The sequence below is a fragment of the Lynx rufus genome, unplaced genomic scaffold (assembly GCF_022079265.1).
Source record: "Lynx rufus isolate CCGP_SWC_20201006 ecotype Redwood Valley unplaced genomic scaffold, mLynRuf1.p SCAF_13, whole genome shotgun sequence".
Classification (NCBI taxonomy): Eukaryota; Metazoa; Chordata; class Mammalia; order Carnivora; family Felidae; genus Lynx; species Lynx rufus.
Window position 1 is genome coordinate 37,213,974 of NW_025814827.1, and position 14,504 is coordinate 37,228,477.

At 40.7% G+C, this 14,504-nt stretch overlaps 1 protein-coding gene across 2 annotated transcripts in view; it reads left to right on the forward strand.

The window, feature by feature from the left end:
• MEIS2 (Meis homeobox 2) overlaps positions 1 to 14,504 on the forward strand; it is a 207,183-nt gene that overhangs the window by 60,558 nt on the left and 132,121 nt on the right. For both annotated transcript variants that reach the window (XM_047074519.1, XM_047074520.1), the window contains exon 8: positions 3,476 to 3,621. In XM_047074519.1, coding sequence (XP_046930475.1) covers positions 3,476 to 3,621 — 146 coding nt within the window. The remainder of the gene's footprint in view (positions 1 to 3,475; positions 3,622 to 14,504) is intronic.

Consider the following 14,504-nt stretch of genomic DNA (forward strand, 5'->3'; position numbering starts at 1 on the left):
AGGATTGCCAACTATCTTACACACAGCCTTAAAACAAGAAAATGATGTTGACTTTAAGAGTTACTAACATGGGCATCATCTGCACAATTTTATTTTAGGTTGCAGATCACACAGTTTTCTTTCGAACTGTTTCTTTATGCTCTTATTCCTCTGCACTGGAGTTGGTTCACAGTCCGTTGGAGCAAAAAAAAAAAAAAAATGGTATTTATTGTGTTGTTTGGAGAGGGAAATTCTGCTCTTTAAGGAAGTATAGACACTAATATTTTTATTTTTTTATTTTTAAAATGTTTATTTATTATTGAGAGACAGAGAGAGACAGACCGTGAGCAGGGGAGGGGCAGAGAGAGAGGGAGACACAGAATCCGAAGCAGGCTTCAGGCTCTGAGCTCCGAGCTGTCAGCACAGAGCCCGACACGAGATTTGAACCCAGGAACCGCGAGATCATGACCTGAGCCAAAGTCAGACACTTAACCAACTGAGCCACCCAGGCACCCCCGACACTAATATTGATTTAAAAAATCTAGTGTCTAGTACCTACTTATTATAAAAACAGACACATTTTCTTTACAATTATTTGTTATACTGGATCCAATTTCAAATATTTTACAATACAGAAAATGGACTGCTTTATATTAAAATTCATGTGATGCTCCTGCCTTTTTCCAGTTTCAGTCAGTCATCAAAGAATCCTCAATCTAGCTATATATTTTTTTTTCTTTAGCTAGATAGTTTGAAGGTGTTACCAGCCCTCTTTGCTTTTAAATAGGAGAAAATGCACTGTAGAAATTCCGTCTCTCATTTTTAAGGTCATTGATTGGGTTAAAAAGACAAATGCCTTTCTTTCTTTCTTTCTTCCTTTTTTTTTGGTTGAACTTCCTTCAATTAAGCCATTAACCTTTTAAAATAAGTACATTCAAAAATCTATCAAAAAAAGCTAAATGAGATTTTAACAAAATCCTGACAATTTCAGCTTAAACATATACACAGAAACCATATGTGCTTAGGAAGAAATATATACACACAGGCATTGTTTACAGTGTGTGTTTTTATATTTGGAAGACATTGAAGGAAGAGCCATTCCATACATACATTATCCACAGTGTACATCCAGATAGCCCACATAGATTTTTATATTGAGAGACAAAGATATCTTTATCCACGGTAGGTAGACAGACAGACTGACTGACTTCAAACTTGGACTTGCAGTGTGGGTTTTTTTTTCCTCATCTCCGGGTACTGCTTTTCAAAATTGCCTCGGGCTACAGAACAGCACCTCAGATCCCCAAGGCCCACTGCCTGGCTCCTAATAGCCACTCTCCATCTGTGTCACATGAACAGCTGATGAGATCGCTCCAGCGTCTGTATTTTGGAGAGCACATCCACCCAGGTTAAAATGCTGGGGTTGCCAAGGAGCAGTCAGAAGCCATTAGTGTGGGTGAGAATTTGCCTTGCAGCAGTTCCTTGGCATGGTGGAAAGCGTGTACGCGTGTCCCTGCTCAAGCTTGTGTGTGTGTGTGTGTGTGTGTCTCCTTGTGCAAGCGACCCCTAGTATACACGGGTGTGCAGATGAAGACAGATGTAGGTGAAGACTAGATTCCATATATTCAGTATTCAAAAGTCAAATGCCTTTTGTTTCCTTGTACTCTGATTAGTTCTTTGACTATTTGGGGTCCCTTTTACTCTTTTTTTTTTTTTTTTTATCATAACAGACGGCAAAGAAAAAGAGAACAGCAACTTCGGGGTCATGCTCTAGTGTTTGGGCAGATGGAAGGGAGCTGCTTTGCCTTGGGGCAGGGTGGTTGTAATGAAGTGGCCTGTCAGTCTGTAAATAGTGAGGGTCATCTCTTCCATGTGATGGAGGGTATCACATTGCAGTGAAAATGGAAATGTCAATAAAATTAATCTGCCAGCTCTTTGCTGTGGCTTTTCTGCTTTTCTGGTCAAAGAAGGTTGAAGGGTTTTTTTTTTGTTTTTTTTTTTTGTTTTTGTTTTTGTTTTTGGTGAGGAAGGAAAAGAACAGGTACAGGGAAGCCCACGGAGCAGACCCAGAAGTTAGAAGGGGAGGGGCCCAGTGGGCAGGACGTGCTGGTGTGGCCCAGTCCAAGAGGAAGGAACGGGTCTGGGAATGAGTTGGTGGATCTATAACATTCCCCGGGAAGCTGCGGAACGTCTAGCTCAGGCTACATTGAGCACAGAGTTTATTGTTTTAGGCTTTCTTGGACAAGGTTTTTACTTAGCATGGGATTTATGGCATTTACTGCTAATGAATGTCTATTCTTAAATTACAAAAACCCCCATCTCAGTGCAATTCCCAGATGTCCTTCCAGGACCCCAGCTTCTTAAACACCAGCAGGGAGCATAAACTCTCCACTTCTCTGTTTTCCTCTTTCGTGTGGCTCCAGGCTAATGATGTGCAAGGAAAACACAGCCATCTATAAAGCCCCAGCGCTGTCCCCGTATTCTTCATTTATTTTGCATTTGATTATGCCACAAGTCGGATCTTGTTTCTTTCCTTTTTTTAAAGTTATTAGTTCAAATATTAATGTAGGGATATGGCATATATTGCTGCTCTTGATTGATGCCTTCCCAAAAACAGGAAGACGTGCTCGTATGAATTTTAAGAAAGTAGGGGTCCTGCAATGCCTTGCCAGAAGAGTTTTTCAGATACATAATTTAGATGCCCTGCAGGCAGGCTTTCAAGGCATTTTTGCTGGAGGGCAAGAAAAAATAACTATGACTGTTAAAAGTAAATGATTTTTGCTAATGCACAATTAATGCCGGAGAAAAGCACAGAAGAGAAAGATGTTGATAGAAACTTCTGATTAAGTGAGCACCCTACCTTCGTGTGTGTGTGTGTGTGTGTGTGTGTGTGTATAAATGATAATGATCATGATCAGTGGTGCAGAGAGCTAAAAGTTTTCATGTCATGCAAATGCCGAATGCAGGGTCATCTGAGGAGTGTGTGAATGTGCGTGCTTAGGAGGTGACAGTTCTAGGAGGGGCTGAGCAGGCAGTGTGTTATGTGCAATGAACAGTGACACAGTTACTGTCACCTATGCAGGCAGCCTGGAATATATAGACTACAGAACATTTAACTTGATTACCCTACAGTATGTGTTCACTATGGGCATGGGAGTGGATTTTCACCGAATGGGTTTTCTGATGGCGGTTTTCCCACATTGGATTCCATAATTGACAAAGAGCTACTGCACTGTGTCAAGCGCACAATTATAATTGAATTAATGATATGGGCGAGTGTGAGACACACAAAATTAACATTTGAAGAGGCCTGGTTTAATTTTGTCTTTTACATATTTGTGTCTCCAATTATACTTTAATGAAAGAGAATATACCCGCTTAATGGATTTCTTTCAACAAGCTGAGCTGAGCTCATCATCAGCTGCACATTGTTGTTGGCACCCTTTCTGTGTTGCCTCTAATGTGTTTTTTCTTCTTTTTCTTTTTTTTCTGCCAGGGGATGGTTTAGACAACAGTGTAGCCTCACCTGGCACAGGTGACGATGATGATCCAGACAAGGACAAAAAACGTCAGAAGAAAAGAGGCATTTTCCCCAAAGTAGCAACAAATATCATGAGAGCATGGCTGTTCCAGCATCTCACAGTAAGTCAAGATGAAAGCGTTTTTGCTTGCTTTGCCTTCTCCTAGCAAACTTTACAGGTTGATACAGATTTTTTAAAAATCAGGTGCCTATTTTCCCTTTCTTGAAATCTGATGACTAACAGAGCAGCTAAGATTTTTGTCAGCCTTCACTATCCAAAGAACAGCCTCTAAAGGAGGAGATTTTGGTTTTCCTAAGCCAGGCACAGACCTTATTCAATATGGTCTAGGGCCCTCAACAGTATATGTAAGCAAACTTGTTATTTATGCTATAAGGTGTGAGGGCAGCTTCAGATACGGCAACTGCAGACAAGGGAAATGGCTGTAAGGAGCTCACAAACCCATGCACACCACTGATTACAGTCTTAACGAAAGCCATCTCCTCTAGGAGGCAAAAAAAAAAAAAAAAAAAAAAAAGCACCTTGCCACATGCATGTCCAAGCTCATGGTATCAGGTGCAAGTGTAATCGTTGGAGCAGCTTGCAAACATGGCACGTGTTTATGTGACAAACACAGAAGGGCTATAGGTGCTCCAGAGCCTTTGTTTGTAAGGTGGAGATTAAGGATTCTTTTTTAGCTCTTCAAGTCCCTTTTCATAGAAGCTAACCCTATTCACTTCTGGGAAGAGATCAACCATGCAACGTTTTTAAAGTAACAGTTTATCTCTGTCCTCCTGTCTGCAGTGGGTTTTACGTGTCCCTGTGCACTATTGACTCTAAGACTCTCATGACAAAAAAATCACGATGTATTTTTACAAGGGAACTAGGCACTCCTGTTTTACTGTTCGTTTGGAGATTCTGGGAAAGTGGTAAAGACGTCAGAGGCAGTGTCTTGCTATGATATTGTTTTCAGGCCATTCTATTTAGGTAAATGCTTAAATATAGAGTAGCGCATTGGAAACCGAAGGTCTTCTTTGATTCTCTAACTTGTGTGTTGCCATGCTGAATGACATTAGTTACAGTGTCATGGGTCCAGGACAAGGTTCCACTTTTATTTATGGTGGTGACTGCTGATCTGCTCTTCCAGCTGGGCTACAAAGGGCAAGGGGTGGAGTGGCGGCAGGGAGGGGGGAGAGATAAATTCACGTTCCTAAATCGGCCATTTTGATGTAAGGACATTAGTAGCAAACTAAGGTGTATCGATCTGGCCCGTGGTGTCAGGATTAGAGGGGAGAACCAACGAGGCTGCCGTGGTAGTGGTTATTCTTGCCTTGCAGCCATGGCCATTTCAAAGGTCAGGGCCCTGCACTGACTCGGCTCAGAGGAATTAGACAGAACATGCAGTCTCTGGGCTGATTACTTAACCAAAGACAAAATAATGAGTCCTAAGCAAATACTGACTAATTGAAAGGGCTGTAAATCCATTACATATTGGTCAGGGATAATCAGGAGTATTTAATCACTTTTATCTATTCAGGAGCACTGAAGCTGCAACAGCAAAGCCCTGAACCTTGCCATGCGGCTATTATTCTCATCATTATCAAAATTACTTCACAGCTGTTCTTTGCTACATCACCTCAGCTGGAGATTTACTAACCTGTAAAATGTTTTTAATTTGGAAGTCGAGTGAGTGTGAGGGGAGGGGTTTCTCATTTTTAACTGAAGGGTTGTTTGGTTAGAGTAGCAAGTTAGAAAGGCAGGGCAGGAGCACATGGATGGCAGGCAAACAGCTTGCTCCCCACTAGCTCACCTGTTTGGTTTCCTCCCTCCGTCTTCCTTCATGCCCAGCCCTTCCTGGCCGAAAATAAAGATTTCAACAACTGCTTTACAAGCAGACCTCTCCATGTTATTTGCAGCCCCTCAGTAGTCAAAGTCAACACCACAGAACAGCAGAACCTGTGAGAATTCAGCTGCTCTGTTTACCAGTGAGGAAACTGAGGCCCAGAGAGGGAAGTGATTAACTCAAGGTCAGCCTGCCACCAGAACCCAACCTTGCTTGTCCCCCGCGCTGTGCTTTTCCCACAGCACTATGAAGACTTTGCTAAAATCATTATCCGCTCTACCAGTGGCATATAAATCTCACACAACCTCTGCCATCAGTATACCCAGCGTCAGAGGGGGAGGAAATATGGAGAAGCAAAGTGCTGTTCTCTTTGTTTTTAAAACTTCCTGCTCCCCCAGCCTTTCCGAGTAGAGAAGATTTGGCACCTTTCTCTTCAAGCCGACTCTCTTCTTCACCACCTATATTCTGTGCCTTGAAACTCCAACGCTGTGTCCACAGCTCTTGCTGGACCTCCTGCTTTGTCCTGTCGATACCTTGCCTCCCACCTCCCTGTCCTGAACTGAACCCACCATGCAGTGTGGCCACTGGTGAAAAATTGTGGGTGGCCAGGGATTGCTGGGCACCCCTGGTGGCTTGGCTGTGCAGGGGGCTACAGACCGACCACAAGACCTTGTCCCCACACTGAGAGTGCTTTCATCTAGTTAAAGGAACTCAAGACCTTGTGCAGAACTCTCCAGCCAACTGAAAATTTTAACGAATGTCTGTCTTTGGAGCAGGGAGAAAAGAATCAAATAGCCTCAGCCAAGCAGTCGGGAAACCCGCATTTTGAGTTCAGCTCTCCTCTGTGCTAGCTGAACCTCAGTGAGTCCATTAAGTTCTCCGGACCTTACGTGTCCCCAGTTTTCAAGTGAGAGGGACACAGTGCAGGGTCTCCACACTGCGGCCTCCATTCCTGCACCCACAGCTCTTGGTTCAGCTCTGGAGCACATAGCCAGAACACTGTTCTGTCCCAGTCTCTGATCATCCCCTTTCTTTTTACTCTCTGCGAAGTGCTGTATTTTTCTCCCTCCTCCCCATGACCTTCTTTCACAACATGCCCCTTTCATTAGTTTCTCCCAATGGCTTTGTCTCCCAGTCGTTCTCTCTGCTCCCCTCCCTTGCCTTTCCTGCACCTCCCTTGTATCATAAGGAAATTCTCCTCGGCTTTCTCTTTGAACAAATTTTCCCTCTTCATCCAGATTTTACCCCAACTGCAGAGAAGAGGTTCAGTAACTTTGATGAGGATGGTCCTGTAAAACTTTTACTTTCCAATCTTTAATGAGCTGAAAGATTTACTCAGCTATAATTCCGAGCTCAGAAACCAAGAATAGAGACCCCTAACTAGCGACATGTTAATTTAGACTTCTTTTCTTACATGCACTAACAGGCATGAGGAAGTCCTTGGAAATAGAGATGCCCACTATATTTTTCTGTCATTTAATTAATTTCAACTTTCAAAGTGAAATGTTGGCTCTAGCTCACTGAAAATAGATGTAGTCTAAATTATTATTTCATGTAAATTTCTTCACAAGTGCATGATTCAGTGTGCATTCCTCCATTATTAGTCTCTTTAACATTATTTCAAACTGGTTTGTTCTCTTTTGTGCTGTATGACCTGTTCTTGTATTACAATAATCCCCGATGTACCCTTTTTTCTTTCTTTTTTTAAAAAGAAGCTAATTGAATTATCTCATTATTTTAATTTGTTAAGCAAATGTATTTTGCATCTCAGGATGTGTTCTTAAAGAAGGGGGCTGCTAAGGCTTTGCCCCCTGAATGGGCCATTGGCCCATTTTGACATTCATGCATTCATTAACTAGCAGAACATAAAAGAACTCTGGTTGTATTTTTTTTTCCAAACACCCAACCAGCACGGAGCAACTTTTTCCAATAAGCCACAGGGGTCTCTCTACATATGTTCTCAACTGCATGCTATTGTCACCTATTCTGAATACCTCAAAAGGCCCAGAGAAAAAAGAACCCCACCTCAACAAAGGCCAACTGTAGCAATTGTTAAGTCTTAGTCTCAATATGACAAAAATCATTAACCTTCAGTTTTCTTGGAAGAACAAGTTCCACTACAACTGTAACAGTTAAAACAGTCTCAAATTCCTGAGCACCACCGACTTTAAGGAAAAAACTAATAAACTTGCGGCTCATTGATTATATTGAAGGAAATATTTAAACTAAATCCAAAGTGGCATTAAAAAAAAAAACTATTTGATGAATTGAGCAATTTCCATATTCGGAGTTAAGCACTTTGAATTTAAATTTAATCTGAGTCTAAATAATTAATTTCTGGTTTCTAACTCCCAATTTCCAAAATGTCTTTTAAAAATCCCCTTCAAAACACTCATCATAACGTTAAAAAAAGTAAGCTCATATATATTTGTGTTGCTAAATATATATATAAATATATATATTTTTAGCTATATGTATATTTTTAGCTATATATATATTTAGCTATATATATATATATATATATATATATATATATATATAGCAATTCACCTGCTGAAAATGTTGTGTATACTATTACCCCCCTCCTCTATTGGTTGATGGCTCTGTTTGGCTTCTCAGACTAAGAAATCTAGTGAAGATTGAAGAAAGAATCTGTTGGAAATGTGTGTGCTTTTGCTGGAAAGTACCCAATGGCAAAAGAACTTAGGGAAATCCTAGGGAAGTATATTCCTTTCACTAACACATGGAGATTATGGTATCATAAAAGTAAGCCTGCCATTACAACTGTTTTTATTTGACTTCAAAGATAGTTAAAGAAAGAAAACAGCAAGAAATAATACCAGGGCTAACGGTTTATTCATAACCATGAAACACTCCTCCACGCCAAGAAGCCCTTAGTGTGCTCAATTAGGCTCTCAGGCACCTCCACTTGCCACGTTCGAGAGCTTTCTAGTTGTGCTGCAAAGAATATATTTGATCACGGAATGAAAACAGGAAGTGCTCCTATACAAAGACACTGCTTGCTCATACCAGTCTCTAACTAAAGGTTTTCTTATTTGAAAACACGGGGCTAAAGCTCACACTTAGGGGATGTGGGACTTCTTTTAAAGATATGTGTACGGAATCAGAAGCAAATTTACTTTAAAGTGATGTCATATCACACAGCCTTCTTGAAACTGCAGGGTCTAAAAACTGTGCCCTTTGTTCATGGCAAAATGCTTTACTCCTCTCTCCATGTCTGGTGGTGAGGGAGAGTGATGAAACCTGCCTTTCACGTGTTCAGTCATTTGGCTCCTCGTCCATTAGAGATTGTTTTATGGGATTTTGTAAATGTCTCTGGTAGTAAAAATGAGTTTTAAAGTTTATCATCCTGCAGAGACAGTGTACCCAAGTTATGAGTAAATACAGCTCCATGTTACATTAGAGGAGCACGTGTCTCTTCTCCAGTGAGTTCATAAAGACCATGTGACAGTTAACTTAGTCATCTCAAATTTTTTCTTGTACCCACACATACATGCACACGAGAGGCAGGAGGAGAGACACTGACTTAAACTATTCTGCCTTTTAATTAGTTCTCTTCATCACGTGTAGACCTAGATGGCTCCTTTTTTTTTTTTTTTTTTTTTTCAATGAGGTGATCCAGTGTCAAAGTTAGCAGCACAGGGCCTGGGTCTGGGGGAAGTTAGATATGTCCCACTCTAATGGAAGGGAAACAATACATGTCCTTTCATATGCTTTCCAGGCATATGATTCTGCCTGTGTCATGACTCTCAGTTATTCATTATCAGGGGCAAAGCAAAAGAAAACGCAGGGCCTGGAATCAGCAACACAGTCGATTTTTGATCTTGAGCAGTTACCCTCTCTAAGCTTCGTTTTCCATATCTGTAGAATGGGGATAATTCTAGAACCAACTTAGGTTGTTGCAGGGATTGAATAAGGGAATATAAAGCATTCAACCCTATGCCTGACTCTTAGAATAAATATGTAATATATTTCTTATTTTAATCTAGCTGAATGGCTAGCAGGAGGCTTTGACCAATGGAACTGGGCAGCCAAAGTTACCGCTTACTTTCCTGGTCTGTGTGAGATGAGGAAATCAGGTTTTGCCAAACAGATCCCAAATGCCCCAGAGCAGGAGAGAACATCATCTAAGTTATGCTTTCTAGAGCCATATAAACATTTGACAACTGCTCAGTTCTGCTAAATGATAGCATCAGAGAGTACTGGTACTAATGAACTGAACATCCTGGTGAGCCTTCTGAGATAGAGTGTGATAGAGGTGAAGAAGAAACTGGTTATGGAACAGTCCAGAATGTCTTATCTGGGGCCTGGTTTTGATAGTATAAATGCTCCCTTTCACTGTCCAGTATGTGAACAGAATCTAGAGTCTCCTGCTTCCTCAGAGTGTTAAAGTCTAGGCTGTCTAAGAGACAGCATGGTGTGTGTGTGTGTGTGTGTGTGTGTGTGTGTGTATATATATATATATTTTTTTTTTTTTTTTAAAGGGCCACTGAATGTGAAATGAGGAGACTTGGTTTGAGCTCTGTAATCTTGGGTAGGCTTGTCAACGTCTGAACCGATTTCCTTACCTAAAAACTAAAACAGTAAATATGTGTCCTACTTAGCTGTTTGGGTTGCTGTGTGGTTCAAACGATATAGTCAGTTTGGAACTGTGATGTGCTGCACAGATTTTGGATATTTTGGTTTTTTGACTGTGTGCTTGGGTTTCCAGCTGCCTAAGGCCTCTAGTAGTAAGTACCTCCTAAAATCAACCAGGATGAGAGATCTGGTGCTGCCAACCTCGTTCATGTCTACCCTGGTTTCTCTCCTTGTTCATTCCACAAGGGCATCCATGGAGACTCTCTCTGATCATCGCTATCATTAGATACCTTTCGAAGGGCCTTGAATGGTTAGTTGAATCAGTATTCCATGGACATTAGTTATTTCTCCTTGAAAATTCGAGCCTTTATGATTCTGAGATTGAGCTACTTAATACCAATTGCTATAGGCCACATTAATACCAAATATAAAATGTTGGACTTACTTATGCAGTGAGAGATGGCCTCTCTCACATTCAGAGATACAGATGAGCGCTGAATGCAAGTGGGGCTGTTGGGCTGGGAAATACTTATGCGGAAATGCATATGCAGAACACACAGCTGAAAAACACCAGCAGAGAGGGCTTCCCACAAACATGCAGCAGAGTGAGGCTGCCCCTAGTTTTAGCCTTTGCATTGTTTTTCTGCTTGCCAGGAGAAAACATCTGTGAATTATTTGAATGGAACCTTATACTGGAGATCCTCTGAATTGGTGTCATCTCTGTTTAATTTCAGGAAATGATGTCACAATGCATTAAATAACAATGCTGGGTGATTTATTTTCCCATGGACATGCTGTCCTAAGCATTCCTCTTCCCTTGCAATGTTTCCAATTAACTGTAAGCTTGAGTGTTCTTCCCATTTCATAATGATTTTGAGGGGTGGGGGCGGGAGATGGGGGTGGGAAGAGTGGTAATTTCAGAGGTTGCCGAGGTTCAAAGCTAATGGCACATCCATCATGTCCTTATTGGGACAGGGAGGGTACTGAACGTCGGGGCTGTGATCACCAGTGTCAACCTACAACAGTGTTGGTTGGTTTTAACGAATGCCTAAAAAAGAAAGCCTGAATGTTCTGATCCTAGCTGTCCAAAGAGCCACCAGATAATTTTAATAGTGACCTGCATACTGTAGCTTCTGTCTTTATCAAAGTTTCTATGCACTCCCTTCTTCAGTAAAGAATAGAGGACATAAGTCAATTCTGTGTGCCATCTGTCGCCGTTTGTACAATTTCTCAAATTAAAGAGACAGGCCAAAAATTTAATGTTGTGTTGAATCCTAGAAGCTCCTCTAGAAGAAATAAAATTGCAACTAAATTTATTTTATCTCTCTTGAGGGAAAAAAAAAATTGCATGTTGCTGTGTCAGAACCTTTTACTTGGAGTCCCCACTTTAGTGTTTGGAATTGGATTCTCAGGGATTCTGCACGTAAAGACTGATGTGTCTGGGATTCAGCGGTCCTTGTCCACATTCTGAGTGACTCGGAGGTCAGGTCCCCAGTACAGTGGTGGTGGCAGTGGCCTTTTGTGGGAGTGGATGAGGTGTGTGTGGTCTCCTCGATGCACAAACATCTGGTCAAGATATTTCAAAAGTATATCAAGCAATCCCATTTAAAAAAAAAAAAAGTTCAGCTGAGATAGATTAAGAAAATCAAGTCCCAGATTATGAGCGAATAGCTGACAGACACATTTTTAAAATGAGCGACTGAGTGAGAAGATTGAAGAATGAAATGCTTATTAAATTACCATCAAAAAGACACTAAAATAATTATTAGCTCAAAGTTTAACACCCAATTTCATAAAATATCACTCTAAGTATAATTGTTTAAAAATACGTTACAGAATTCAAAGAGGTGGAGAATTGAGGACCCTTGAATAAAAGAAAATAGAAGGCATGTGCATATCTGAATATTCAGCTATTTAAAACCTCCAAGAATAGAGTGCCATTAAAGGCTGTTAGTGAAACCCGTGAATATTCATTCAGATCATAGGGAACATTTCCATTTCCTCATTCCACACGACCACCACCACCATTTACCAGTATATTCTGTGGAGAGGTGGAGTTATTAGAACTCAAGGCCAAGTTGACTGGGTTATGAGCACACTCACCATCCCTCAGCTTTGCTGCAGGACAGGGTCATAAAGTGACCTTCGTGTTCAGGATTAATTTTGATTTTAGAGACCACTGCTGCACAGACTTCAGAGGACTCCTGAAAATGCCCTCCCTTCTCTGTGCTGGAGTCAGTTTTTGCAATTTGGACCAGGTTATGAAGTGTAAAAGGGATACGTAGCCCTACTGTTCCTGTTGAGAAGTAGTGACTTGGGTAGGAAACATTAGGTTGGTTGAGTGGAATTTGCCTTATTACATTTATGTGCTGCGCACCACTTTCTAAATTGATTGGCAGCCGTTGTTTACAGTATGCAGAATAATCACTGGCACCCTTTAAAGGTGTATTATCCTCTTAAAACATAATAGTAATGCCATTTTCATGCTTTTACATTTGCTATTCATATTTTGAACTGCCAAGTCCCAAATCTGCCAGAACTGATTTAAGTTGTTTTTATCTAATAGTGGGTAAGTTGTCAAGTCACAATATAATGGCAGATAATTTTTCTTAAACTATAGTTTTACTTCTTGGTTATAATAGATAACATGAATATTTGTTGAATTTGACTTGATTGTCCACAAAAAGAAAAAATTACAACTCAAGAGATTATTATTGTGGGATTCTGAGATGACAAGAAATGAAGAGAATAGTATTCTCTCGTTACTCTGAGCACTATAGAAAATTAACATGAGCCACTAATCCGTCCCCTTCCAACCACCAGCCTCTCAATTTACAGATATATGATTTGTTTACCATAGCCAGGTAATGAAGAGCCACTCTTCATCCACCAAATCTTGTTGCTGCCCTTAATTTTAATACCTCAGCTTTCGTGGTATTGTATATCTCTCTCTCTCTCTAAATATAGATATAGATATAGATATAGATATATAGATCAGGATATATTTCCTTTTTTTTTTTTTTTTGAGAGAGTGAGAGGGAGGGAGGGAGGGAGGGAGGGAGGAAGACAGTGTGAGCACAGGGGCAGGGCAAAAGGAGAGGGAGAGAGAGAATCTCAAGCAGGCTCCATGCCCAGCACCAGCATGGAGCCCTATGCTGGGCGTGATCTCATGACTGCAAGATCATGACCTGAGCTGAAATTCAGAGTCAGATGCTTAACCAGCTGAGCCACCCAGACACCCCAGATATATTTACTTCTTGAATCATTCTCCTACATTTACATTTTTTTCAGAATTAATTTTGAATTGGAAATATCTGGCAACTCCATAACTAGTAATTTAGGGAAGGATAATCCCATGACTCCAGTCATACTACAGTTGTAAAATGGCTTAGTTCTTACCCTGGACACGTGGTGGGACTGTGTCATAAGCTGACAATAAATAACCCAAGTGTACTGGGGGCGTGTTACTCTAGTCTTTCAAAAAGAGAAAAGCTTTTATCAATAGAAGAGATGAATGCTGGATTATTCCCTGTAGGTTTGGTGACATGTTGGAACTCTATAAAAGCAGCCTTATTTTTTTCCCCAGGGTGAAAAGTTATAGGTTCCATTTCAGTGTTTCAAGATACCTGCAGGTAGCCCATGAGTTGTTACCCTTGTTTTAAACCTTCCCTCACAATGAATTAAAAAAAAAAAAAGTGGTAAGAGGGCTGGGCAATATGAGATCATTATTAGTTGATTGTCGATTTCTCATTAGTTTCTAGCAAACCGTAAGTTTAGACCTGTACGGCAAATCCCCCCAACTACTCGATGGCACTTTGATGAAGACCCTTCTTACCGCCTAATCCTGAGACTTTTATGTTGGTGAACTGCTCAAGTGATAATCAAATATGACCATGTGAAAGCCATCAGTTTTTAATATGACCTCTGTTACCAGCCTGAGAATCGTTTCAAAACAGTTTGAAAGTATCTACTTATTTATTTTTGCAGAGCAAGTTTAAAGAAAAGTGTGATTTGGGTCTTACGTGCTTGACTCTCTTGTCAGTGTCTATCCCAAATGCCACCCTCCCTCCACTTATTTTAAATGTGTACATAGTTAAGCAAAAAGGAGGTGCTTTACTCCTCCTCAATCTATAGTTGGGCCTGATTGGGGTAGATAGTGGAAACGTTTGGAATTAATAAAAGAATCAGTGCTTTCCCTACCTTTGATGTGGAGACAATCTGTTAATTTTTTTGTGCTTTACAAAAAGACAAACATTTCAGGGCAAGGAGGAAGAAATTCCTACTGTTGAGAAGAACGTGCACACACCCACATGCACCCAGAGGCAGCAGAGTTAGGATCAATTTGCAGTCACTTGAATACGATCTTATTCTCAGCTCAGCCTTTTGCTCTCTGAGTTATCCTGGGCAAGTCATTCAATTTTCTGAGCGTGCTTTTCTCACCTTGTTGTTCTAAGAGTTAGCTGAGATTAGAAATAGGCCTTTGAAAAGGGAAGAATACTACGCAAGCATATTCATTAATGTTTTCATATAGTCCCCTGAAATAATTAATTTGCTCTGTCTCAGCT